Source organism: Molossus molossus, unplaced genomic scaffold (genome assembly GCF_014108415.1).
Source record: "Molossus molossus isolate mMolMol1 unplaced genomic scaffold, mMolMol1.p scaffold_m16_p_7, whole genome shotgun sequence".
NCBI classification, from domain to species: Eukaryota; Metazoa; Chordata; class Mammalia; order Chiroptera; family Molossidae; genus Molossus; species Molossus molossus.
Genome location: NW_023425401.1, coordinates 29,037,382 through 29,063,981, shown reverse-complemented (window position 1 = coordinate 29,063,981; position 26,600 = coordinate 29,037,382). Strand labels below are relative to the sequence as shown.

General features: G+C 53.8%; 1 protein-coding gene across 3 annotated transcripts in view; it reads right to left on the bottom strand.

Moving 5' to 3' along the window:
* Positions 1 to 1,294: 1,294 nt before the first annotated feature.
* The window catches only part of ICA1 (islet cell autoantigen 1), a 147,561-nt gene continuing 122,255 nt past the window's right edge, over positions 1,295 to 26,600 (bottom strand). For all 3 annotated transcript variants that reach the window (XM_036246877.1, XM_036246878.1, XM_036246876.1), the window contains exons 13-14: positions 19,510 to 19,779; positions 1,295 to 2,119 (exon numbers count right to left, since the gene is read on the bottom strand). In XM_036246877.1, coding sequence (XP_036102770.1) covers positions 1,998 to 2,119; positions 19,510 to 19,779 — 392 coding nt within the window. In that variant the 3' untranslated portion in view covers positions 1,295 to 1,997. The remainder of the gene's footprint in view (positions 2,120 to 19,509; positions 19,780 to 26,600) is intronic.

Below are 26,600 nucleotides of genomic sequence, written 5' to 3'. Positions count from 1 at the left end.
CCCGCGGAGCTCCCTGGGCCGCCAGCCCAGAGTCAGCCCCTCCTGATCCCTGTCCTCACTGCGGCTGCAAACAATTGTGACCCAGGGTGGAACTGGGAGTCCTTAATCCGCATTCCACACGGGGCAGCCCCTCCGGCAATCATTAATCCAGTGCTCACAAGGTGACTCGGGAGCACCGGGGACTGCAAAGGCGAGGACGGGCAGAGGCACACAGCACCCGGGAGGCCACCGAGTGCCATCTCACGCCAAGTCAGGAACCAAGAGCAGGCAGGAGGGGAGTTGTCAGGGAGAGAGGAGGGGTGTTCCTCACAGGAAAACCCTAGCTACACTTGAAGTCCCTGTGGGGGAGGTGGCATCTGAGGAGCTCCAGGGTCGGTAGGGCTGGAGCCGGGGGCATCAGGGTGGAGAGGGCAGCAAGTGCATCGGGCCAGAGTTGGGGGAGGAGTGTGGGGGGTGGGGGAGGTTAAGGGTACAGCGAGCCCTCCGGTGTGTGGGAGGGAGGGCAGCCAGGTGGGGCCCTGGGGCTCTATCTTCATCTCCTCAGACGGAGAATGCCAGGCTGAGGGACCGCTAAGTGCGGTTCTAACAAACGAGACTCCAAGGACAGCCTGTGCCCGGGAAGTGAGCAGATACACAAGCCACCCAGCACCCCGAGTCCCCAGCCCATCCCCTGCAGGCTTCCTCCCGCGCAGGAAAGGGAACTGCCTTCCTCTGTCCCTGTCTCCGGTCCCCGGGTCCCCCAGGCAGTCTTGTAGGGGACAGTGGCTGGGCCCTTCCACGAGGGCACACCACAGGCAGCAGGGAAGCCCCACGTTCCTGTGGGTTTGGGGGAGACCCTTTTCCAGCTGGAGACAGGCCACAGAGGAGCAGAAGAGGCCTCCCTGCCCAGCTGGGCACATAGAACCGTTTCCCGGCCCATCATCAATTCCACCCCCACTCAGACCACTGGCTCGTCGTCGAAGGGCTGTATCGGGCTTCCTCGGGGGTGTGGCCTCTCACTGAGCATGCCGCCAGTGCCAAGGGAGGGGATGGCATCACTCTGGGGTCTCTCGCACTGTGGACTGTCCAAGGGCTTTGCTTCTACAGACGAAATGGCAACTCTCACCCCTGCCTGAGCCAGCAAAGGGCCAGGGCCTCCTCCCCGGCGGCTGGGCCCAGGGGTGCTCGGGTGGTGCCAGCAGCGCCTGCAGGTGTGGCCCGTCCTCCTCCATCCCTCTCCAGTCCCTAGCCCCACAGACCTCCCCACGGTGTCCCCACCACAGATTCATTTCTTAACTTGACTTGGCGTGTCAAATATCTTTTTCATTTAATTAAAAAACAACAGTGAATGTCACAAGGGACTCCGGAAATACATGCTTTTGAGTTGCAGCCACAGAGAGGACACGAGACGCCGGAGTCTGCAGACACGGCTGCTTTCCAGGCAGGTTCATGCAGCGGAGCCCAGCCCACTGCTCCGCCGGGAGACAGCCCAGGGCCACCGGCAGGGGCGAGGACAGTGTCTTTGGTCGGCTGGAGCTTCGTCCAGAGCTGGCTGGAAGGTGGCTGGGCGGGCAGGGGAGCCTCCCTGCGGCCTCCATCGGAGGGGACAGAGGCAGGGGGCAGAGAGGACGCATTTAGTTCCGCCAGCGTCCCGCTGCCTGCGCGGCTGCAGACACGTCTATAAACCCAACGCAAAGTAGGCTTCCGATTTGAACTTGGATCTCAGACCAGCCCGGTGGCTCGGCAGCAGCCAGGACGGGCATTCTGGCAGGAGAGCGGCCGGCCTGGAAACTGCTCCGACACACTCCTGTATCGTTAGGTCCACACAGAGAATACACTAAATCCCTTCAGACCAAGTAAGAGTAAATAATCATACCAATATAAACAGGGCCTCTGGCCCTTTCATTTTATTAAAATGGCACGTAAATAGGAAAACAGCATACTGATCGCAGGACCCGTCTGCGGGCCCCCAGGCGTGAGGCTGAGGACGGCCCGTGGCTCCTTCCAGAGGCGCAGACTCACGCGTTGAGCAATTCGTGTTCTCTATCCGTCTTCCCAACAGCGTCGGGATTCGACAAGGGGTCGAGGTCGGCAAAGAGGCTGAACCAGGCAGTCAGGTCCGAGGCAGCCTTGGCCGGCTCTGGGGAGAGAAGGGGACTCTGAGCACACCCACCTCCGCCATGCGGCCTGTGGGTCCGGGCTCGTCTGGGAAGGGCGGATGCTCAGTCAGACCCAGACCTTGCACTTCACCTCGGAAACTAGCCAGGGAACCAGGTCCCTCTGCTTGCTGGCGGAGTCCGGGTTCTCAACCACGGCCTGGGAAGCTCAGGAAAGACCAAGCTCTTGGCTTAACCCCAGCTGCACCCCAACCCCAGTGGGTGTCCACAGCCCACAGAGTTGCCTAAAACCTCAGACCACTTCACCGCAAGCCGGAGATATCAGTTATTTCAGAAATCAGATTGCAGGGCTGAGGAAGTGAGGTGCCTTCCAGTGTCGCCCACTGGCAGACTCTTTCCCAATCCTCTGGGTCAAGAGAAATACAGGGGCCGCTCTCCAGGCATCAAAGCTACAGGCCCAGAAGGGGGTTGGAGCCTAGGCCTGGATGCTCAGGGCCACTGCCTTCTCCAGACCTCTTCCATCGGGCAGAAAAGGAGGCCCCTGCTCCCCCTGAGCTCTCCACCGCCCCCACCCCCTTCAGCCTCACTGGCGGATTCTCCTCAGCTGTTCTTTCTACCAAACCACCTGCCCCAACTTCCTGAATACCACAATTACAGAGCCAAATTATTTCCCAGATGAGGAGAACGGTTTCAAAAGAGGGCCTGATGCGGGTGATTTCTAAATACGTCGGGGGCTCTTCTTTATCTAAATCATTCCACATGAGAATCCCAGTTCACCGGCTTGGACGACCCATGCTTTTTTCCCTGCTCCGACAGGTGGGAGTATCAAAAGCACAAAGAAAATGTCTCTTTGACAGGCTATCCTTCTAGCTAAGAGCAGCTAGGAATGTGCTTGCCATCTGGCTAAGAGAGTCTTGAAAAACAGGGGCAGGACAAGTTGCTAAAAGTAGTGATATGAGAGTGAAGGAGAGACTTCTGGGATTGTGCCACCATAGCGGGACCTTTGGGCGTTTTATTATGATGGCACCTAGCTGTGGACAGTGCGCTGGTCCTGTTAGACTTCTGATTCCCGCTTTTTCAAAATCTGTCGTCGATGTATTCCTTTATAATGAGGTAATGAATGCACCTATTATAGAGACACGACGACGGTAAGCAAGGCTAGTTGGTAATAATGTGTGAGTTATGACTGTAACGTGAATCGAATTCCATGTGCAGTTAGCCCCCAAGACACCTGGTTTATTTTGATATGGTAAACTGAGCCGCGAGCCATCGCAACATCGTTTGGTGGGGGTGGGGAACGACCGAAAACAGGGGAGTCACTTTCTTTGGTCATGTAGGCAGCCACACAAGGAAACTGTAGGGAGAAAGACTGATTGAGGAGGATCAGGTGATGCTTAATAGAGAATATCGAGGTATGTTAAAGACAGCTCCCATAAAATACACTGTACACTCCCCACCCTCCCTCCTAACCTCTGCCAAGGTCTCAGAAGGCCCCAGAGAGGGGGTGTGGCCCTGCAGGAGAAGCCAGGCGCCTGCACTTTGGGGCAACCCTCCCATTCCCCAGGCCTCCGGTTGGAAGGACCACCACGCGCAAGGATTCGCACAACACCTGAACACAGGGGAATGCTTTTTGATGACAACAGACCCTTCCTTTAACTCCCGGGGTCAACCCAAGAAAGCGGGTGCTGACCAAAGGAAGAGAGTTGCAGATGCCGACAGACTCTTCAGCAGGTGTCCTCAGGGGCTTGTCTCAAGAGAGAACAGATCTCAGAGCTTGACCGGCCCTCTGCTCACAGCTAAGAAACCCGGCCCTTGCTGAGGAGCACTAATTAAACGCCTCGGTGGTGGCGGCGACGGTATTTTCACAGGATAGCCCCCCACCGTGGCCTTTCCAACCTTGATGTTTCCACCCAATCTTGGGGAGCAGCCAGTCACAGGGAGGCAGACATTTGATTCCTCCTCGGTGGATTTGACAAAGGGAATTATGAATGAGGACATTAAGCCAGAAAACGAGAAAAAAGAAGAGTTAGGATCCAGCAAAATACTCCACCCTGGGAGCAGGTGTTCAAATGGAAATTAGCAAAGACAGAAAAATGTGTCAGGACAGTGGAAAGGAAGGCGACGGTCATTTCAGGGGGATGAAACGCTATCACCTTCCACTACGGGGCTGTGGTCATTTGGACGGCCTGCCCTTGGTGCTGGCCCTGGAGAAGGAGGGGGTTGACATCGGTCTCTGACCAGCCCAATGTTAAAACCAGGGGTCGTCAGGTCCCGGGAAGGGCAGACCCACTGCCCCCGTTCCTGGTCACAGATTTGGTCCTCAGCGACGGGGGCCCCCAAAGAACGGGATGAGGGTGGTGTGACAAGACCTTTCTGCTCCAGGATCCTTATACTTGGAACGGAATACGCGTCAGGGGAGAGCAGAGTACATATAACCATGCCCAATTCAAAAGTAGGAAAAACTAGAAAAAAAGACTGGATTTTGAAAAACAAATGAGAAATTGCTGAGGGGAAAGCATTTTTACTTTTGGCTTTATGCCCATTTTTCATCTCAAGTAACATCCCCCCATGGTCACACCCGAGACTATCAACAGTGTCCCAAGGAAATCAAGGGCCTTGTTTTTCTGCCGCAAACAGGAAAAGCTGAAAAAAGTGAACACCCTGAAATGCCGTCCTAAAACTAGCACACTGCAGGTCTTCCCTACTTCCAGTCTCGTCCAGTTCATTTATTTTCCATGCAGCTCACGTCAAGCGGGAAGCTTGGTTAATGCAGATAACTGAACGGCAGTCCAGGTACGTGAGGGGGAAGAAGGCCCCTCACCTTGGTGCAGTCCCTCGCAAAGGCGTTTAGTTGTATCTCCCGACGACCTCCAGTGCCCCGTGTCTGTGTGCCCATCGCGAGGAAGAGGCCTCAGCAGCCCTGGAACTGTACCCTCTGCTTCTTCGCACGTCTGCTTAACTCTTTTTTTTTTTTTTTTTTGGTTAATCCTCACCCAAGGATATATTTTTAAAAATGTTTTAATTGATTATTTTAGAGAGAGAGGAAAGGAGAGAGATGTGAGAGAGAGAACTCAATCAGCTGCCTCCTGCACACTCCCTGGGTATCGAGCCTGCAACTGGACATGTGCCCAGACCGGGAATCGAACTGGGACCCCTCAGTCCATGGGGCAACACTCAATTTACTGAGCCACACTGACTGGCCTGAGGATATTTTTCCATTGATTTTTGGAGAGAATGGGAGGAAAAGGGGGAGGGGGAGAGAGAAAGAAACATCAATGTGAGAGAGACATGATTGGTTGCCTCCCGCAGACATCCTGACCTGGGGTGGGGGACTGAACCTGCAACCCAGGTACATGACCTTGATTGGGAATCAAACCTTTGACCCTTTGGTGCGTAGGCCAACACTCTAACCACTGAGCCAAATCGGCCAGGGCTGCTTTAATTCTTTGTGTGTAAGTCCTGTCTTTTTAGGGACAAGAAAGTTTCTTCAGTGTGCTCCAACATTCCTAACGCAGCACTTGTCCATCATCGATTCTCACTGTGAAGCGCACACCGTCAAATGATGTGTTGCTGTTGGGTCCATCATGGGTAAGACCAAGTCCCTGTACTGGGATGCTCCGGTCACAGTGTTTCTACAGAAAAGGTTTTGTTTCTGAAAAGGTCTTCGTGAGACATCAGGTTTCCATAGCAGTGAAACAATTTCTGGAGCAAGAAAGCCACTCGGTATACGTTAACAAAAGTGATACGATTTAATGCATTTGTTTATGCTGCTTCGCCACTGGGGGACTTGATGACAGATCCTTACTGTACTTATTCGTCTGCATCTTTGTCTCAGCCCCTTGAAGGCAGGGACTCTACTGGTGCATTGCCTGCCACACAATGGATGCTGAATTATGATAAACTATTGAAGAACTATTGAACTATGAAGTACACGTATGAAGCATTGTTTTAAGGGATGGCAAAGCAATGCTTGACACAGTAGATTTAACATACTCAGTGGATGAACTGTTTCATTTTAGGCAAGTGGCATCCAAACTTCTCTATGAAGACTAATGGGTGACAAATGAAACAGGTGGCTTGTGACCTATTTATTGGTTCTGTTGTTACAACAATGAAAGGATACAGGGTTTTTTTTTTTTAATGCTCATCCAAGGATATTTTTCCCATTTATCTTCAGATAGAGTGGGAAGGGGGGAGGGAGGGAGGGAAAAAGGAGAGAGAGAGAGAGAGAGAGAGAGAGAGAGAGAGAGAGGAGAAAGAGAGGAGAGAGACTCCCGCACGACCCCACAAGGGCTGGGGAAAAACCGCAACTGAGGTATGTGCCCTTGACCACGACTCTTTGATCCACAGGCTGGTCCTCTAACCACTGAGCAAAACAGGCCAGGGCCATGTAGAGATTTTTAAAAAGTATTGCCATTCATTGGAAAGGTACTTGATTATGTAGTGAACATACTTCACAAAACAATCAAAAGCATCTGATTCTGAGGGAACTTTCTGGACTCTGGTGACAGTTGCATAATATAAATTTACCAGGCCCTGGTCAGTTTGGCTCAGCAGCTGGAGCATCAGCCGCGGACCAGAGAGTCCTGGGTTCAGTTCCCGCTAAGGGCACGTACCTCCGTTGCAATTTGTCTCTGGCTCCGGTTGGGGTTGTGTGGGTGGCTCTCACGTTGATGTTCTCTTTCTTTCCCCCTCTCTCCCTTCCACTCTTTCTGAAGATAAATGCAAAAATATCTTCAGGTGAGGCTACAAAAAAAAAAAAATTTACCAGAAATCCATGAACTGTCTGTCCCCTTACAATGGGTGGATTTTATGGTATGTGAATTAGTTTAATAAAGCAGTTTTTAAAATGACCACTATCTGCCCTGGCCGGTTTGGCTCAGTGGTTAGAGCGTCGGCCTGTGGACCAGAGAGACCCGGGTTCGGTTCCCGCTAAGGGCATGTACCTCGGTTGCAGTTTGTCCCCGGCCCTGGTTGGGTCGTGCGGGTGGCAGCCACTCGATGTGTCCCTTTCACATGGATGTTTCTCTCTCTCTCTCTCTTCCTCTCCCTCCCACTCTATCTGAACAAAAAATGAAAACATGTCCTTGGGTGAGGATTAAAAAAAACCCACTGTCTTCTGTCGTCCAAGAGTAATGTAACCTCCCCGAGTGCCAGGAAACTGGCCCACAAGCATTTTGCTTCTAAACCCAAATCACACCACGCAGTGGGCAATGTGGCAAGTTTAAGTGCGGTTCCACCATGCTGGAATACAGCTGAACCAGGTGGAATCTGGGTAAATGCCACCCCTTTCCCTGCACCCTCCTCCCGGACACCCTCCGAGCAGCCTCGCAGCGCACGGTGCCCCCAGCAGCAGCACCGGCTGCGAGCTGGTTGGAAATGCAAAGTCACGGGCCACCGCTGTCCTCCTGAGTCAGAAGCCCTGGGAGTGGAGCCCCGGAAACGGTTTTCACAAACCCTCAGTGACTGAGAAGCAGTTGTAATTTGGGAAGAGCTGCCAGAGATGGTCTCCAAGGAGGCTGCGAGGTCACCATCTCCATCAGGGACAGGGTCCAGCTGGGACAAGGAGACAGGTCCTCCTAGGAAACAGGCCCTGCAGCTTTAAGCCCTTCAACCCTGCCAGGCTCTCTGACTTCAGGGAGGCCCACGCTTCCAGAGAACCCGCACCGCCTCGGAGAAGAGCCGGGGACAGGTATGGCAGTCGGCTCCCCCAATCTCTGTCGGCTATGTGATCCAGTGGGAACACAACGAGATCGGTCTTCCCGTTTCAAAAATATGCACAGCGGTCGTTTTTAAAGACAGCTGCAGAGAACACTGAAGAGGCAGGCTCCAAGCGCCGGGCCGTCAGAGTGCATCATGGAATGCGGTCCCAAAGGAGGCAGGTCATGACAAAGCCCCCTTCCTTTCAATAACGGACACGCCCCCCCAAAGACCCGCTTACTGACTTAAATATCTGCACATCAAGTCGTATTTTACAAGTATCAGAAAGACAACTCCTATTTTCAAGCCTATCATCTAAAGGACTGTAAGGGGCCCTGGCCGGTTTGGCTCAGCGGTTAGAGCGTCGGCCTGCGGTCCTTAGAGACCCGGGTTCGGTTCCCGCTAAGGGCGCGTACCTCGGTTGCAGTTTGTCCCCGGCCCTGGTCGGTTGTGCGGGTGGCAGCCACTCGATGTGTTCCTTTCACATCGATGTTTCTCTCTCTCTCTCTCTCTTCCTCTCTCTCCCTCCCACTCTACCTGAACAAAAAAAAAATGGAAAAATGTCCTCGGTGAGGATAAAAAAAAAAAAATAAATAAATAAAAAATAAAGGACTGTAAGGGCAGATTCCTTCATAAAGACTTTCACTGTCTTCTAACTGGATTCGTCTGTAAAACTACAGGTCTGTGACTCTGGCTCACCTCGTGACTCTCACAAGCCACATCTACAATCTGTGGGTCTGGGGGCTTCTCTGCAGCAGAGGACATAAAGGAAGAGCCTACAGACGCCCCCTCTTTGGGGACTAAGGGGATGGGGTCAGAATTTTCACAAAGACACAGGGCAGCAGTGTCCCCTTCTCCCATGGGGTGAAGCAGACAACAGCCGGGTTGTCCAGTCCTGTTCTCTCCTTAGAACAGTGATTACGCGTTCTAAGACGGGGGGGGGGGGGGGGGGGGCTCTGACACCAGCTATATATTAAAAAATAAATAAATAAATAAATAAATAAAAACTTTTTAAAGCAAATACTTAGCTCAGTTGCCATTTCACCCTCACTTACAACACTTTGGGGATTATTGAGGGGAAGGTGCAGTGAGGGTAGTGATGGACGGGATGCCAAGCCAGATTTCAAATGTCACAGCGTCCGTCAGGAAAAAATGCTGTTGGAAGAGAACTTGGTGTTGCTAATATTCCTGTAACTGCTGTTGACTGCTCTCCTCTTGGCGTTAGTTGGCATTTTTTTTTTACCATGAAGGTGTGACTAGAAAGACAGCTCCCATCTCAGAACTGTCGGGAGAGGGGTGGCGAGGGGTGGGGGCTGGGAGCACGGAGCGCGGTGGGAACCAGTGACTATCCTAAAGCGCTCAGTTCCTCTGACATGTCAACTGTGCTACCCATTTGCAGGAAACACACATAAAATTTTATTGGAGCAATCCTGCCTCCTCTACTTACATAAGGGAATACATAAATCAGCCAGAAATAACACCGGCCAGCTAGCGCAGCACACAGAGCCAAAGTAACACCGTGCAGAGTAGCTCTTTACCATGAATGCAGCTGCACTAGCCCGGGGAGCAAGGCCCAGGCTGGGCTCATGATCGCAGCCCAGGGGCTCTGGCGTGGGCCGGGCAGCGAAGGGGCAGAGGCAACACCACGCCATGATGGATGAGCACCAGGCTGCTGTCCCCAGTTCCTGGCTCCAAGCCCCAGTGTCCATCCCTGCAGAGGTGGATAAAAATTCCTGCCTTGCTAGGTTGTTTTATGGATAAAATGGGATCTTGCAGGCGGCAAAACCTGGGAATACAAAGCCTAGGGGCAGGCCCCTAACAAATTGAAGCTGAATCTGGAGTTCTGCACAGCTCAGCAACCATCCAGCCCAACCCTCGAGAGGATCATGCTCAGGGTCATGCCTTAGGATGGTTTTCCTTTTCATCTAGTGGTTCAGTGTCAGTTGCTGTCTCCTTCCCCTCCTGCCATCCATCCATCCATCCATCCACCCACCCACCCAGTGCTTTCTAAGCATCTACTGTACTCCAGGGATTGAGCTCTGTTCTGGAAAGAAGATGGTGAGCAACACAAACATGAGCCCTGCCTATGACGACCTACAGCGAGAGACAGGAAATTAAATCAATGTTACCGCGAGGGGAGAAGTGAGGAATGATTAAGGACAGGGTGTGAAGGGAATGGAGAGCAGCAACACCTACCCCTGGCTGCTGGCCACAGGGGAGGCTGAGCCGGCTCCCTGGAAGGAACAACACAGAAGGTGGGAGCCGCAGGACGAGGGGTGTGCCTTCCGAGGGGCAGGCGCCAGGGGTGTGTCGGTGGGCAGCACGCTGGGGGAGGGGCAGGCATGTGTCAAGGCCCAGGGTGGGGAGAGCTGGTCTCACTGCAACTGGATTCGGCAGGAGTCCAGCTTACTGACATCACGGAGGGCTCTCTGGCAGAACGATGTCACCCTGTCCAGTCATGGTGTGGGAGGTGGGCCGCAATGAGACCGGGGCCGGGTCCTGACGGACCTTGTGAGCTAAGCTGAGGAGTTCAGACACTCTGTGATCTGCAACAAACTGGGATTCCTTGATTTCCTCATCTATAAACTGAGGGTCCAGCACATGGCCATCAAGGTCCTTGTAGGGACGGGTGGAGTCACTGAAATCCTGTAGATGTCCTGGACCTGCGGCTGCTTTGATGGGACAAACAACTCCACTTGTTCATGCTGAGAGCGCCTGCCCCACCTTCAGGCTGTCCTTAAATACAGTCTTTTCCTCCCCATGATTCTATCTGATCCCAGAATTACCAGTTAGGAGCCAGGCTAAGCCACGAACGGCAAGAGGTTGGGGAAAGGTGAGTTTAAGATGAACTACAGCTTGACATTTCTTTAGTCTTAAATGGAAACCCACCCGGATGGCAATAGCACCTCGGAACTGGGTCAAACAGAAGCATATCTGGAAGGAACCCAGAGCTGCCTATTTGTGAGAATCTGGAACTCGACTCCTGGCTTCTGTTTGCAGAATTCTAAATCGAAAGATGTCCCAGTAGCCCTGGCTGGTTTGGCTCAGCAGTTAGAGTGTCGGCCCTCGGACTGGAGGGTCGCAAGTTTGATTCCTGGTTAAGGGCATGTCCCTGGGTTGCAGGTGTGATCCCAGGCCTGGTCGGGGTCGTGTGGGAGGTAACCAATCAATGTGTCTCTCTCACATCAATGTTTCTCTCTCTCCCTCCCTCCCTCCCTTCCTCGCTAAAAATAAATGGAAAAATATCCTCGGGTGAGGGTTAACAAAAAAAGAAGAAAGAAAAGTCCCAGTGCACTGATGGCGAGCATGGTGTCTTTCCATTTCTGAACTGCACCTGGACGCTGGTGGAGAGCGGAGGGAGCGTTGAACGGGGCCTACCGGCCGGGCGCTGCCCCATCCCAGGCAGCCGCCTGGCCCTCTTCCCACTCACCTCAGGGGCCTCAGGAAGATACCGTTTTCTCGCCATGCGCCACACAGGAAGCCCAGCCTCTGTCGTGCTGGGACTTCAGAGCTAAGACATCCTAGCTAAAATTAACTCTGTAGATTTTCAGCACAATTTGCTCCCAAATATAAGTTGCTTTGTTTTGCTCTCCTAGAGCTTGAAATTGGGGTGGTGGTGGTGAACATAACAGTTCTCTCATGAAATCCGCTGTCCTCTCCACTCCCCCAGAGGCCCGGGGGGGGGGGGCAGGGGAGATGAGGGGGGATACTAAAGAGGTGGAGGGGGCAGGGGAGGATGGGGAGATGAGGGGGGATACTAAAGAGGTGGAGGGGGCAGGGGAGGATGGGGAGATGAGGGGGGATACTAAAGAGGTGGAGGGGGCAGGGGAGGATGGGGAGATGAGGGGGATACTAAAGAGGTGGAGGGGGCAGGGGAGGATGGGGAGATGAGGGGGATCCTAAAGAGGTGGAGGGGGCAGGGGAGGAAGGAGAGATGAGGGGGGATCCTGAAGAGGTGGAGGGGGCAGGGGAGGATGGAGAGATGAGGGGGATCCTGAAGAGGTGGAGGGGGCAGGGGAGGAAGGGGAGATGAGGGGGATCCTGAAGAGGTGGAGGGGGCAGGGGAGGATGGAGAGATGAGGGGGGTTACTAAAGAGGTGGAGGGGGCAGGGGAGGATGGAGAGATGAGGGGGGATCCTGAAGAGGTGGAGGGGGCAGGGGAGGAAGGGGAGATGAGGGGGGATACTAAAGAGGTGGAGGGGGAAGGGGAGGATGGGGAGATGAGGGGGGATACTAAAGAGGTGGAGGGGGCAGGGGAGGATGGGGAGATGAGGGGGGATACTAAAGAGGTGGAGGGGGCAGGGGAGGATGGGGAGATGAGGGGGATCCTAAAGAGGTGGAGGGGGCAGGGGAGGAAGGAGAGATGAGGGGGGATCCTGAAGAGGTGGAGGGGGCAGGGGAGGATGGAGAGATGAGGGGGATCCTGAAGAGGTGGAGGGGGCAGGGGAGGAAGGGGAGATGAGGGGGGATCCTGAAGAGGTGGAGGGGGCAGGGGAGGAAGGGGAGATGAGGGGGGATCCTGAAGAGGTGGAGGGCGCAGGGGAGGAAGGGGAGATGAGGGGGGATCCTGAAGAGGTGGAGGGCGCAGGGGAGGATGGGGAGATGAGGGGGGATCCTGAAGAGGTGGAGGGGGCAGGGGAGGATGGGGAGATGAGGGGGGATCCTGAAGAGGTGGAGGGGGCAGGGGAGGATGGGGAGATGAGGGGGGATCCTGAAGAGGTGGAGGGCGCAGGGGAGGATGGGGAGATGAGGGGGGATCCTGAAGAGGTGGAGGGGGCAGGGGAGGATGGGGAGATGAGGGGGGATCCTGAAGAGGTGGAGGGCGCAGGGGAGGAAGGGGAGATGAGGGGGGATCCTGAAGAGGTGGAGGGCGCAGGGGAGGAAGGGGAGATGAGGGGGGATCCTGAAGAGGTGGAGGGCGCAGGGGAGGAAGGGGAGATGAGGGGGGATCCTGAAGAGGTGGAGGGCGCAGGGGAGGAAGGGGAGATGAGGGGGGATACTAAAGAGGTGGAGGGGGCAGGGGAGGATGGGGAGATGAGGGGGATCCTAAAGAGGTGGAGGGGGCAGGGGAGGAAGGAGAGATGAGGGGGGATCCTGAAGAGGTGGAGGGGGCAGGGGAGGATGGAGAGATGAGGGGGATCCTGAAGAGGTGGAGGGCGCAGGGGAGGAAGGGGAGATGAGGGGGGATCCTGAAGAGGTGGAGGGCGCAGGGGAGGATGGGGAGATGAGGGGGATCCTGAAGAGGTGGAGGGGGCAGGGGAGGATGGGGAGATGAGGGGGGATCCTGAAGAGGTGGAGGGGGCAGGGGAGGATGGGGAGATGAGGGGGGATCCTGAAGAGGTGGAGGGGGCAGGGGAGGAAGGGGAGATGAGGGGGGATCCTGAAGAGGTGGAGGGGGCAGGGGAGGATGGGGAGATGAGAGGGATCCTGAAGAGGTGGAGGGGCAGGGGAGGATGGGGAGATGAGGGGGATCCTGAAGAGGTGGAGGGGGCAGGGGAGGATGGGGAGATGAGGGGGGATCCTGAAGAGGTGGAGGGGCAGGGGAGGATGGGGAGATGAGGGGGGATCCTGAAGAGGTGGTGGGGGCAGGGGAGGAAGGGGAGATGAGGGGGGATCCTGAAGAGGTGGAGGGGGCAGGGGAGGATGGGGAGATGAGGGGGGATCCTGAAGAGGTGGTGGGGCAGGGGAGGAGGGGGAGATGAGGGGGGATCCTGAAGAGGTGGAGGGGGCAGGGGAGGAAGGGGAGATGAGGGGGGATCCTGAAGAGGTGGAGGGGGCAGGGGAGGAAGGGGAGATGAGGGGGGATCCTGAAGAGGTGGAGGGGGCAGGGGAGGATGGGGAGATGAGGGGGATCCTGAAGAGGTGGAGGGGGCAGGGGAGGATGGGGAGATGAGAGGGATCCTGAAGAGGTGGAGGGGGCAGGGGAGGAAGGGGAGATGAGGGGGGATCCTGAAGAGGTGGTGGGGGCAGGGGAGGAAGGGGAGATGAGGGGGGATCCTGAAGAGGTGGAGGGGGCAGGGGAGGAAGGGGAGATGAGGGGGGATCCTGAAGAGGTGGAGGGGGCAGGGGAGGAAGGGGAGATGAGGGGGGATCCTGAAGAGGTGGAGGGGGCAGGGGAGGAAGGGGAGATGAGGGGGGATCCTGAAGAGGTGGAGGGGGCAGGGGAGGATGGGGAGATGAGGGGGATCCTGAAGAGGTGGAGGGGGCAGGGGAGGAAGGGGAGATGAGGGGGGATCCTGAAGAGGTGGAGGGGGCAGGGGAGGATGGGGAGATGAGGGGGGATCCTGAAGAGGTGGAGGGGGCAGGGGAGGATGGGGAGATGAGGGGGATCCTGAAGAGGTGGAGGGGGCAGGGGAGGATGGGGAGATGAGGGGGGATCCTGAAGAGGTGGTGGGGGCAGGGGAGGAAGGGGAGATGAGGGGGGATCCTGAAGAGGTGGAGGGGGCAGGGGAGGATGGGGAGATGAGGGGGATCCTGAAGAGGTGGAGGGGGCAGGGGAGGATGGGGAGATGAGGGGGGATCCTGAAGAGGTGGTGGGGCAGGGGAGGAGGGGGAGATGAGGGGGGATCCTGAAGAGGTGGAGGGGGCAGGGGAGGAAGGGGAGATGAGGGGGGATCCTGAAGAGGTGGAGGGGGCAGGGGAGGAAGGGGAGATGAGGGGGGATCCTGAAGAGGTGGAGGGGGCAGGGGAGGAAGGGGAGATGAGGGGGGATCCTGAAGAGGTGGAGGGGGCAGGGGAGGATGGGGAGATGAGGGGGATCCTGAAGAGGTGGAGGGGCAGGGGAGGATGGGGAGATGAGAGGGATCCTGAAGAGGTGGAGGGCGCAGGGGAGGAAGGGGAGATGAGGGGGGATCCTGAAGAGGTGAGGGGCAGGGAGGAAGGGGAGATGAGGGGGGATCCTGAAGAGGTGGAGGGGGCAGGGAGGAAGGGGAGATGAGGGGGATCCTGAAGAGGTGGAGGGGGCAGGGGAGGAGGGGAGATGAGGGGGATCCTGAAGAGGTGGAGGGGGCAGGGGAGGATGGGGAGATGAGGGGGATCCTGAAGAGGTGGAGGGGGGCAGGGGAGGAAGGGGAGATGAGGGGGATCCTGAAGAGGTGGAGGGGGCAGGGGAGGAAGGGGAGATGAGGGGGGATCCTGAAGAGGTGGAGGGGGCAGGGGAGAAGGGAGATGAGGGGGATCTGAGAGGTGGAGGGGAGGGGAGGAAGGGGAGAGGGGGGATCCTGAAGAGGTGGAGGGCGCAGGGGAGGAAGGGGAGATGAGGGGGGATCCTGAAGAGGTGGAGGGGGCAGGGGAGGAAGGGGAGATGAGGGGGGATACTGAAGAGGTGGAGGGGGCAGGGGAGGATGGGGAATGAGGGGGGATCCTGAAGAGGTGGAGGGGGCAGGGGAGGAAGGGGAGATGAGGGGGATCCTGAAGAGGTGGAGGGGGCAGGGGAGGATGGGGAGATGAGGGGGATCCTGAAGAGGTGGAGGGGGCAGGGGAGGAGGGGGAGATGAGGGGGGATCCTGAAGAGGTGGAGGGGGCAGGGGATCGAGAGGGGGGCACAGCGAGTGGGAGGGCTGAGGTTGCTGTGGCGAAGCCTGGGCATTGCACCTGTCTTCTCCACAATCTGACCCTGAGGACACCCCCACCTGGACCCCATGGACAGCTGGGACCACGGGAGACCGAGTGAACATATGGGTGACTGCGAGCACAGGCGAAGGTTTTGTAGACAATCTCAACTTCAGATAGCCTACTCTGGAGCATCCCGACTTGTGGTTGACAGGGACCCTGTCTCCCCACACCCACCTTCTTCCTCCATAACCATCGGGTGGGTCATTCCCAGTCCCCCTCCTTGGGAGGCATCAGGACAGGCCTGAAGGAACTGGGGGGGACCACGTTCGCCATCAGACACAGGACGGAGAGGCCACAGAACACCAAGTTCAAGGCACAGGTTCCTGAGTCAGGGGGCTCAGGTTCAGATCCCGCCTGTCTTCTACCGGCCGTGTGATCTCAGGCGAATTCCCTGGCCACCCTGTACCTCGGTTTCCTGGGCAGCAACGGAGATGCTGACAGCACCTGCCTGGGCAGGGTGCCGTGAGGGTTACGTTAGCACATAAACACACAGGACAGAGCCTGGATCATGGCATGGGCCGCACGGAGTGCTGGTCATCGTGGGCTTACCAGCTGCTAACGGCGGATTCGTGGAATCCCGCAATCTTTGCTCTCAGCATCTCTAGGTGGGGTTAACCCAGGGATGAGGAGATACCGCCTGCTTGGGGAAAGGTGGAATGTGCACCTTTGGATGTCTTGGGTCTCTCCTCATTCATTATTTACTCAGGGATATTAACACCTCGTTTCACAGATGAGAAGGCAGAGGTCCAGAGAATGTGAGGGGCCTGACCAATCTTTGCAGAACGAGGGAGGGGAAGGAGGTTGGCGGGGAAGACCCAGCTCTGGGCTCTGCACGCCCTGCTGTTTGTTTCCGTCTGCTTCCCCGCATCAGTGTGCCCGTGAGTCCTTCTCCTCCACACTGTCTGCTTAATTATTCCAGCGGTTTCACTTGATTTGGGTTTTGAGATGATCTGGATAATCAGGGGAAGTCATTTCAACATGAGGTATCAGACGGTTAATAGTTCTTCAGGTGCTTTTGCAATTCATGCACATAGATGGCTATTTTTTAGACTATGGATGCAGTGAAAAAAACCTGGTGCCGGCATCTGCTCTTCCTCTTTTTTTGTTGGTGGGGGTGGTGGTAAGGGGAGTCTGGCACAAGCATAGGATGTGGTTGTAAGTGCGTCACAGGACCAGTCATGGAGGCAGGGAGACTGTCCTTGTATGCATGCTCTGAAGGCCCGAGTCAGGTGGCAGCATCAGGGTGGCACCGAGGGAGCCCCTGTGCGAGGTCCTAGGCTCAGTAAAAGCTGAATGGACTTCCTCTCCCACTTAGGTTGCACCTTTTTTCCTGTCATTTTGAGTCCCATAGACGTTCCATTTGCAGCTGCAGGCATGCAAAGGAAACAGGCTAGCTCAGAGGTTACAAAGTAACTCCTGTAGCGTTGATCTTGACAGAACCCTAGCTGACCAAAGGAAACTTTCAGCAGCCAGAGGATCCTCTTCAATAGTAAAATCAGATCACGTTTGTGCTTGGCCCAAGATGCTGTGATGGTTCCTGAGTTCTTCCAAAGCCTGAGGCCCGCAGTGACCCAGCCTCACCCTCCTCTCTGCGCTCCGCTCCCCCTGCTCCGTGGGCTCCATCACATTGATGGTCCTGCAGACCCCCGGCCCCGCAGGCCCGTCCTTCCCTCGGGCACTGGCACAGGGGTTCCCTCTCCATGGCGAGGTCTCACCTCCTGCAATTCTCAGACCTCATCTTCTGCACAAACACCCTTTAGCTCTGCAGCCCACAGCACTCCCAAACCCCTGGCTCTACTTTTTCTTTTTCTTTTTTTTTTTCAGGACTGCCAAACTCCACTTTTTCTTCTCTCCGTAACAGCGATCAGTTTCTAACCTACGATGTTATTTGCTTCTTCAGGATGTTCGTCTTCTCTCCATTAGGATGGGAGTTGCAGGGAGGCAGCAGCCTTGTCTGTTTTGCTCTCGGATGAACCCCCAGTGCCTGGCACTCAGAGGTACTCAACAAATATTTGCTGACTGAGAAACGTGCCAAAGTACTAGTACAGCGTCAGCCTCAAGGGAGACTTTGTTTGCCTGGGAAATAAATGGCTTCCCGTTGGAAGACTTCTTTCTCTCTCCACAGTAGAGGTCGCGTCTCTCCTGCTGTCAGGGCACCTCCGCCCTTGGACCCGAGTGTGGTTTTGTGCCTTTCCCTGGGACTCGGGCGAGGCTGAAGTGCTGAGCCCTGGGCCGCGGTGCTTGTCACAGCTCTTGGGCACAGTTTGGGGCCACAAGTGGAGATCTCACCCCGCCTGCTCAGGGAGAGGGTGTGGAGTTCGCCTTCCCGGCTGTCACTCCCACTACCCCTGGGCTTCGTTGGCAGCAGGGGCCCTGGTGTCTCCAAAGCGGGGGGCTTGAGTAGGGGGCATCCTGCAACACAGCAGGATGGAGGGACCTGAGCTGTGGACGCCGCTTGGGCCTTTGGACCCCCCCACAGCTCGGTAGCCCAGCAGGAGGGGTGAGACTCGGGTCTTTGCTGGCCTTGCTCTCCGGAGCTCGGTGGAAGAGACGGTGAAGGTCAGGTGAAACCTGGGGATTCACTTATCCCTCCGATCTCTAACCCCATTTCTGAAAAGAAGTGAGGCGGCTATAAAATAGGACTCACCAAGGAAGATAAAAGGGATGATGTGTTTCATAAAAAAGAGGGAAGACTTTTGAGTCTTGCCCACCAACTCCTGTTGCGTCCATGACCTCATCTCCAAGGACCTAAGCTTTCTTTAATAGCCCATAATTACTGAATCACCCCAGCTCTGCCGTTTGTTCTCGGCTTTCAGTGCCAGGTAAACACGTTGTTTACGAAGGAGATAGCCTAAATTTGTGGAGGAACCGAAACAACTTGAGAACTTCTTAATACTGGCTTACAGTTAAAACGGTATGAAGGAGGGGAAAAAAGTGTGAGATACTAGAAAATGGTTTCCTTCCCAAGGTCTGCTTGATTAGAAACTCAAACTTAAAAACTGAAATTTCGCCTTGGCCTATGTGGCTCAGTGGGTTGAGCGTGTCCTGTGCGCCAAAAGGTCGCCAGTTCAATTCCTAGTCAGGGCGCAAGCCCAGGTTGTGGGTTTGATCTCAGGTCAGGTTGTGTGGGGAGGCAGCTGATCGATGTCTCTCTCACATCAATGTTTCTCTCTCTCTCTCCTTTTCCCTTCCTCTCTTTAAAATCAACAGAATATATATATATATATATATATATATATATATACACTCACACACACACACACATATATATACACACACATATATATGTATACACACACACATATGTATGTGTGTGTGTGTATTTTTTCTAATTGAAATTTCAAACTAATTGAGTCTTAGTTTCTCAATCAATGTGGTTCCCAGGCCAGCAGAGTCTCAGCCAGCACGTGGGCTGCTGGTGAGCCTCAGTGTGACTTGAACGCTCACCAATGCTCCTGATCACTGGGGTGAGTGTGGAAACCATTCCTGCTGCCCCGGATGCGTGAGACTCCTGGGCCGTGTGCTGCAGGCAGGAGCGAGGCGGCTGAGCTGAGGACACCCTCAGGCAGGGGTGGGCCAGAGCAAAGAACACCGAGCGGGAAAGTGGTTGAGCCCAGTGTCAGGTCAGCTGGCTCTCAGAAAGAGGCATGTGGACGGGCGTGGGGAGCTCGGTCTCATGAGACATACAAGGGAACTCAGCAGGGGGCTGGCCAAGCCACGCGCCATGACCGTGAAGGCAGGCTGATCTCTCGAGTATGTCATGAAAACTTCCAAAACCAAAAAGACAACGAGGTTGAGGACCACCCCCTCACCTTTTATGAACAGAAACTGTCAACACAGGGAGAACATTATGAGAAGGAATCGATTTTAAACCCTGAATGTATCTTAAAGCTGGAATGTGATGCAAAGATTTCGGCTGAAAAGTCACTGGATATGAAAGGACATTACAAACATGAAAAACAAACAAAAAAAGATACCAGGCATGAAACAAAAATCAGAAAACAACAACAACAACAAAAAGACAAGAAGAAATAGGCGTTTGGATTAAAAACAAAACAAAGGAACAAAGAAACCCCATTTCAATCCCTGGAGCAAATACCTTGTAGCGAGGCTTTCAGGTCTTTCATATTTTGGTCCAAAAGCTGCGAGGGAAGGAACCCCGAGCCCGGCTGGGGCTTGAGGTCTGGCTCCGCCGGGGCCGCGGCGGGCGCTGGCTCCTTCCGCTGACTGTCTCCGAACACGGCCGCCCACTCCTTGCTGAACTCGCTCTCTTCCAGGGAGGACGCACTGAAGATCTCACTGAGCAGCAGCAGGTCATCTCTGTCAGCACCTTCTGGTTCCGCGTTCCCAGCCATCGGGCCCAGGGAAGCTGATCGAAGGAACAGAGCACAGAACAATCACCGCCAAAGGCCGGAGCCCTGGCCAATGAATGAGTGGGGGTGGGGATGGGCAGATTGAAGAAAATGTCAATCAAAATATAAATTAATCGCATTATAGCGTCCCCTAAGAAATTTCAAAATTAAATGTGTAGTCCCATGCTCCCGCATCCCCGTTCCTTCAAAGCAAGTCAAGTTTCTGAGCATCATTAGAACTGCATTGAAATAGCTTCCACAAAAAGTCTAGGGTTTGGGTTTTACCTTCATATAACAAGCAAATTTACCAACAAAACATTTCTCAGAAATGCAACAAAGCCAGGATGGAAGGCGTGTAGTACGCATCTTAATTCCTTGTTTGTACAGCTTCCTGAATCTTCCCCCACGAGCCCGAAACCCACAGTCGTCATGGCTCATGGCAGCCTGCCTGCCTTCCAGGAGTGGACAGGGAAGGAGAGGGGGGTGACGGATGTCAGAAAGTCCAACAATGACCAAGAAAGGTATCCTTGCTGCCTTTCTCCTTTGCTGCAACCCAACGGCATAAAGCAAAAGGAGCTGGGTCTGGTTTACCCGAGGGCCGTGGTGAAAGGTTGACAGGAAAACGGCAGATCGTGGAACCAGCTAGAGAATGAGGGTGTAGCCAGAGACACAGCCCTGGAGGGCTGGAATGAGCACAGGACCCGAGGGGGAGCCCCTGGGCCACCTTTACCTGCTGTGTGACTGTAGCAACACCCTTATAACCTCTCTGGGCCTGTATTTGCATCTATAAAATTATAATATTAATAATGCCTGCCTTGGAATATTGTCAGGAAGACCAAAAAGAAATACACCTTCAACTTCACTCCAGAAGGCAGAGAGCCATTCTTATAACATAAATGAACACGGACAAAAGACTGAATAGTGAATACAGGTGAATGGGCGCATTGCCATTAGAAATCCTACAACAAGACCTTCCACGGAGTGTTGTATATATTTTGAAAACCAAGGACTGATGCTTTTCTCAAGTGTGGCTTTTTCTGCGGTAGCTGACTGCCACCTAAAAACTGCAAGCATTTTTGCTGTGAGTCATGAAAAGAAGGAACAATCGCAATGTATATTTTCTCTGAGCTACACTGCAATTCTGATACTGTCCTATTCAGCGAGTTTAACAGGTTCCCACAAATATATGAGATAATTACTAAGGGAAGGCTTTAAAAATAAAAATAAAGCTTATCTCTGTCGGCTTTACTGGATCTATTTCAGTCGCAGTTTCTATAAAGATCTACAGATTGAGGGGATTTTTGATGTGCCGAGCAGACTGGCTCTATAAATCAGGCAGGGGGGAGTCCAACCATTCTCATAGCACTGTGGTTTATAGATAGTGGCAAAATATCACTTTAGTTGAACCAGTGTCTAATTTAAGCATTCTTACTGTGTTATCACAGAAATCTGCACCGAGATGTAGCCTGCAGGTATGGTGGCGAGAGAGAAGTTGGGGAAAATGGCATTCTATTAAAAAGGCTTCCGAGACAGTTCTGTGGCACAGGGCGATGCGGGAACCGGGGCGTGTGCGTGGTGGGAAAGGCAGGCAGGAAGGACAGACAGCCTGTCTCTGGGAGGAGAGGAAGGAGCCTGGTGTGACGGGTGTGTCCGTTAACAAGCATCTTTGCATCCTCTCTCGGCATCACCCTTTTTACATATAATTTCACAAACATCTGTACTTCCTACTTTCAGTTGGGACCGAAATGTCCAAACCTGTTCGCACGGTTTACTTTCTGCCTGCCTGAAACCAGACAATCGCTGAAGCAAACCCGTTTCAGTGGAACCCATTCAAATCGACGTGTAGACCCTGGAGGAACAGGTGACTTTAAATGAACACTGGGAAGGATGGGTGTTCCTCCTGCAGTCACCTGACAGCCCTCTGCTAAGTCAGACCCTGGGGGAGCCGTCGCTTTCATCTAGACATCAATCCAGGGCAGATCACCACGAGCAGTAGCAATAAATAATAAACTCCGAGCCTTCCAAAAATAACCGCAGGCTAGAAAAGCTCCACCTCTGTTTTTACTGCGTAGGTTTGGAGCGATGGGTGGTATCTGGAGAGGACTTCTATGAGTCTGGATAACTTAGCACCCTTTTCTTCCTTTTCTTGTTTTCCCCTTGGGGAAACACCTTCTCCGTGTGACCCTAGTGAGACACTACTTAAGATGCCTCCTCTCGCCTCATCCCAGGGGGCTGTGCGACACAGGCTGGCCAGAGTCCTCCATTTCTCAGGCCATGGTGACCAACTCGGGGTGGGCACATGCCACAGGCTTCCCTGAGTTTGTATATGGAAGCTGGAGGGAAGAGGTTTTCTCTTTCTTTGGGCTCCCGGGTCCTAATGATGTAGTTTTGAGGCCCCCAGTGAGGATGGAGCCGAGCGAAGAGAGAAATAGCCTCAAAGGTTGGAGCGAGAATCCTGATGACACTGCCTGAGCCCCTGGATCCCGCCTGGCTTGAAGCCCACCCACCACTGCGCGTCTCCAGCTACATGGACTAATACCCACTACATTTTTCTTTTCTTTTTCATTTCAAAGCTAAACCATTTAGAGAAGGCTTCTATTGCTTCTAACCAAAAGATTCCTGACTCATATTGTATCCTGTCAAAGTCGCACTTAGTGACAGAAATGAGAAAAGGGGCCATGGTGAGGATGACCTTGTCTAGGACGAGTTCAAAATCAAGTCTGAGGTCTACCACTGGATTACTGTTACTCAGTGTCCTGGTTGCTCTAACAGTTGAAGCAGACTGCACAGGGGACATTTTCTCTTCTAAGAGAACGTACTACTTAGCTAAGAGCAATGAAACTGGCACTGACTTGAACCAGAAAACAGGGAAACCTCCCAACTATTGCCCTGATAATTAAGATGCTTGAGATTACTGTGCATAACTTGTAAGAAAAACGTAATTACAAGCCGAAAAGGACAGGTTTAGGGCTGTCACCAGACAAGTCGAGACTTGAAAAATAACACTAGTCAGTTGGCTCTTAAGAATCATGCTCTCCTTTTCATGGGAAGGAATTCAACGCAACTGTGAGAACAGGGGCACACACGGCGCTATGATAAGCTCTCTGAGAAGCCCCAGGGAGAGCGGGCCACTGAAGTCACAGCTGCTCCCAGCGTAGACGAGAAACCACTGCTCCCGAGTAGGGCATCCTGCCCTGCTCGCCTTCAAGGATGTACAAAGGTTGTCGAGCTCTGGGGTGTCAAACCCACAGATGCTACTCCAAGCCCCCTTGTGCTCTTGAATGTTCTCAAGTCTGCATGTTGCCTTTTGTATCAATAACCCAACCACAGACATGACTACGAAAGTAACGGCCGACAGATGATGTATTCAAATTCTCACCTTTCGGCCTCCCATTCTCTGACCCTTCATGCATTCCCCCTTCCTTTCCAAGGTCAGCCCTCTCTATGCTGCCCCCTCTCCTGCTCTGCCCCCACCGCTACAGTGCCTGTGGCCTTGCAGTCTCTAAGGCTTCTTCTCCCTGACCCCAAAAGACACATGCACCCCAACAACAGCCGATCTTCACTTGATACTGCCGTCTGCCTTGCACCCCTTCACGTTGCTGCTCAGGTTTTCCCTCTACAGCCATGCACTCTCTGCATCACTCTCTTTCTGGCTCCCTGTAATCAAGTTCCCATCCCCGCCACACACTGCCGGAGCCGAGGAGGTGACCTGCTGAAGGTGACCGGCGAGAGCCTGGAGGCCAGGTCCAACCTGCTCTTCTCGGGCCTGCCTCTGTAGCACTTTGCCCTGCGGCCCTCTGGGAAATGCTGCCGTGCCCCGGGAGTCCTCGGGAAGTGGCTCCTTCCATGTCCTCCTAGCTTCTTGACAGCCCTTTCCCTGTGGCATCTTCCTTCAGTTGTCCTCCTGAGCTACTGCGTCTCTCTTCCCTAGTTCTCCTCAGAGCAGCGGTTCTCCACCTGTGGGTCGTGACCCCTTTGGAGGTCAAACGACCCTTTCACAGGGGTCGCCTAAGGCATAACAGCAGCAAAATTACAGTTATGAAATAGCAAGAAAAATAATTTTATGGTTGGGGGTCACCACAACATGAGGAACTGTATTAAAGGGTTGTGGCATTGGGAAGGTTGAGAACCACTGCCTTAGAAGATCTCATTTATTATCATGGTTCCAATCTCATCTGGGAAGATTCCTAAATGTCCATCTGTAATTCCAAGTTTGTTTGGAACTCTGGAACCCTTCGGGGTTTGCCCACCAGTGAGCCAGCTGGCACTCCATAAAGGCACCTCCCGCTGTACACCTTTGCTCGGTTCAGCTGTGAGATGTTTACTCCCTCCCTCCAAACCTTCGATGGCTCCCTCTGACTACTGGGCAAAGTAACACGCCTTACAGTGGTAGCAGGGCCCCTTGGTCAAGCGCTAAGGCAGCCCTTTCATCAACACCGCCTTCAGGGAAGCCTACGATTTAGCAGAACTTCTCTGCCTGCCATTTCGAAAGCATCCCTCCTGCCTTGCTGTCCGGGAACCTGCTGCTTCTCCCAATGAGACGATGCCCAAGAGAAGAATCCCACTCAGAGGGATCTCAGAGGCCGTCTCCCCTAAGTCATTTCACACACGAGGAAAGAGACACTTGCCCAGGGTCATGTAATTGACTATTTCCAGATTCTCTGGCTGGAGACCCTTGGCTCCCAGGTTAAGATGTTTTCTCCAAACTGCTTTCACGTCGGAGCCTGCGAACACCCTCGTACCTAAGCTGGCATTTGAGCTCTGGTAGTTTCAAGGGTTTCTAAGGTCCGATGACTCCACTGGCCGCCCCGGAAAGCTCTCGGCTGCAGGCGCCACGGCAGAATGGCCGAGCTGGCAGGATGGCTCAGCCTGTCTGCCCCCCGCTGCCCCTGGGCAAACACTCCTTCGGAAAACTGACCCTGAACCAATGAGTTCTGACGGATTCTGCCCCAAGGAGTTTCCAAGTGTGAAAACTGGCACACAGAGGAAGCCCCCTCGAGTTCAGACAGAAAGCTAAGGGTGTGGGGAGTGGCGGCTGCCCCCTCAGGAAACATTTTTGAAATCATACCGAGTTTCATGACCTCAGCACAAATGAGGAACGCAGAGGACGGAAACATACCTACACAGACCCAAAACGAGAGCACAGGAAAGCAGATAAATGTCACCCGAGCCACCTTCATCTGTGTGTGAAACAGGAAGACTCTGTTGCTCTGGTTTTCTCCCCGGTCCCCACTCTGGACGTTATGACTAACTGCCAAGGCCGTGCCTGCAGCACACACGAAAACCCCGACACCCACCTCGCCTCCCACCGCCCGGTGGGGGCACAGCGGGCAAGAGGGGAGGAAATGACCTCACGAACATGTCTACAAGAAAAACAGTCTTCATCATAAGCAGCTCTGGTCACAAATTGTACTTGTTTGGAATTTAAGAATATTGCTTCTAAAAACTCCCTTCTGGCAAAAAAAAAAAAAAAAAAAGTCACAGATAATAAGAACATTTGGGGATGAACTCACTATCTTGGAAACACAGATAAACAAGCAAGCAAGCAAGCAGAAAGCAATCCCTCTCACCACCCCCCCCCCCAAAAAAAAACCCAACAGGGCTAGACCCTGAGCAGACCCACAGAAAAGACTTTTGGATGATCCCAGCCGGCTCTTAGCATTAGATCTAGCAAGCAGGCGATCTTTCTGGAAAACTGGACACCACGGGGGGGGGGGGGGGGTAAATCTCCACAGATCACTGCTGACTATATGGTGATCAAGTAAGAACAGCATTGGTTTCAAAAATACACCATTATTTTATAACAGTTCATCTGAGGACGCCGAGGGAGACAGGGAGAAGGGATTTATGAGAAAAGACAGCATAGCAGTTGCCACACTGCGTGTGAGGAAGGAATCGGACTCCTGGTCAGCTGTCGATGGAGAACTGCAGGAGAACCTTCTGAACGACTCAGGAGGACTGGGCCCCGAGCCACAAACACGTTACTGCTGTGGACGAAAGGGTCTCACCCAGACCTATGGGAGCGACTGGACAAGCTTCTCAGTCATTCTGATGTTTGGCCAGAAGTGAGAATCAGTTAAGTCTGGAAGCAGTAACCAAGGAAATTGCAGAAGACAAACATTTAAAGTATACCATGGACAATTAACATGAAAAAAAACTGGTTCAGGGAGCCCTGTCCTAGAGCGGGACGTTTTGGGCGAGGCCAGGTGGTGTGATTCAGGTGCGCTGGATCCAACTAACTCTCTCTTGCTTAAAGCACCACTTTCTGTTCAGGAATCCGATGCTTATTTTTCTTGGCCCAGCTTCGAACACAAAGACTTTTCTACCCGTTTCAACTTGTGAACGGAGGTGAGGACTGTTACATGGGGTCCCAAGGTGACGGCCCAGCCACTTTCAAGTATCTTGAAATGTCACTCCGTTTCTTTTGTTCAACTTCAAACCCTTTTCTAAGCTGGCCAAAGATGTGTTTTCCATAACATGATCTATTTGATGGAAGAAAACCCATTTCACTGACACCGAATCTGCGTGATTTCCCGGCCAGCGGCTCCTGGAGAATCACTCCCTTGCTGTTGTCAAAAGCAGTCTGCTTTCTGAGGACATTATTCCGCGGCGTCGCCATGACTGGTCACAGCTTCACCACTGGGCACCACTGGGCACCACTGGGGGTGAGCCGGCCCCCGGGGCGCAGGGTGCGAGACTTCACAGCCCAAGTCCTGCAAAGTCAGCCATCCCTGGACTAAGCTCCTTTCATTTCCTGATTGTTTAATGTCCTGCATTATATTATAATCATGTTTTAATGCAGGGTCTGGGCCTTCTGGCCGTTTTCCAAAGGGCGCAC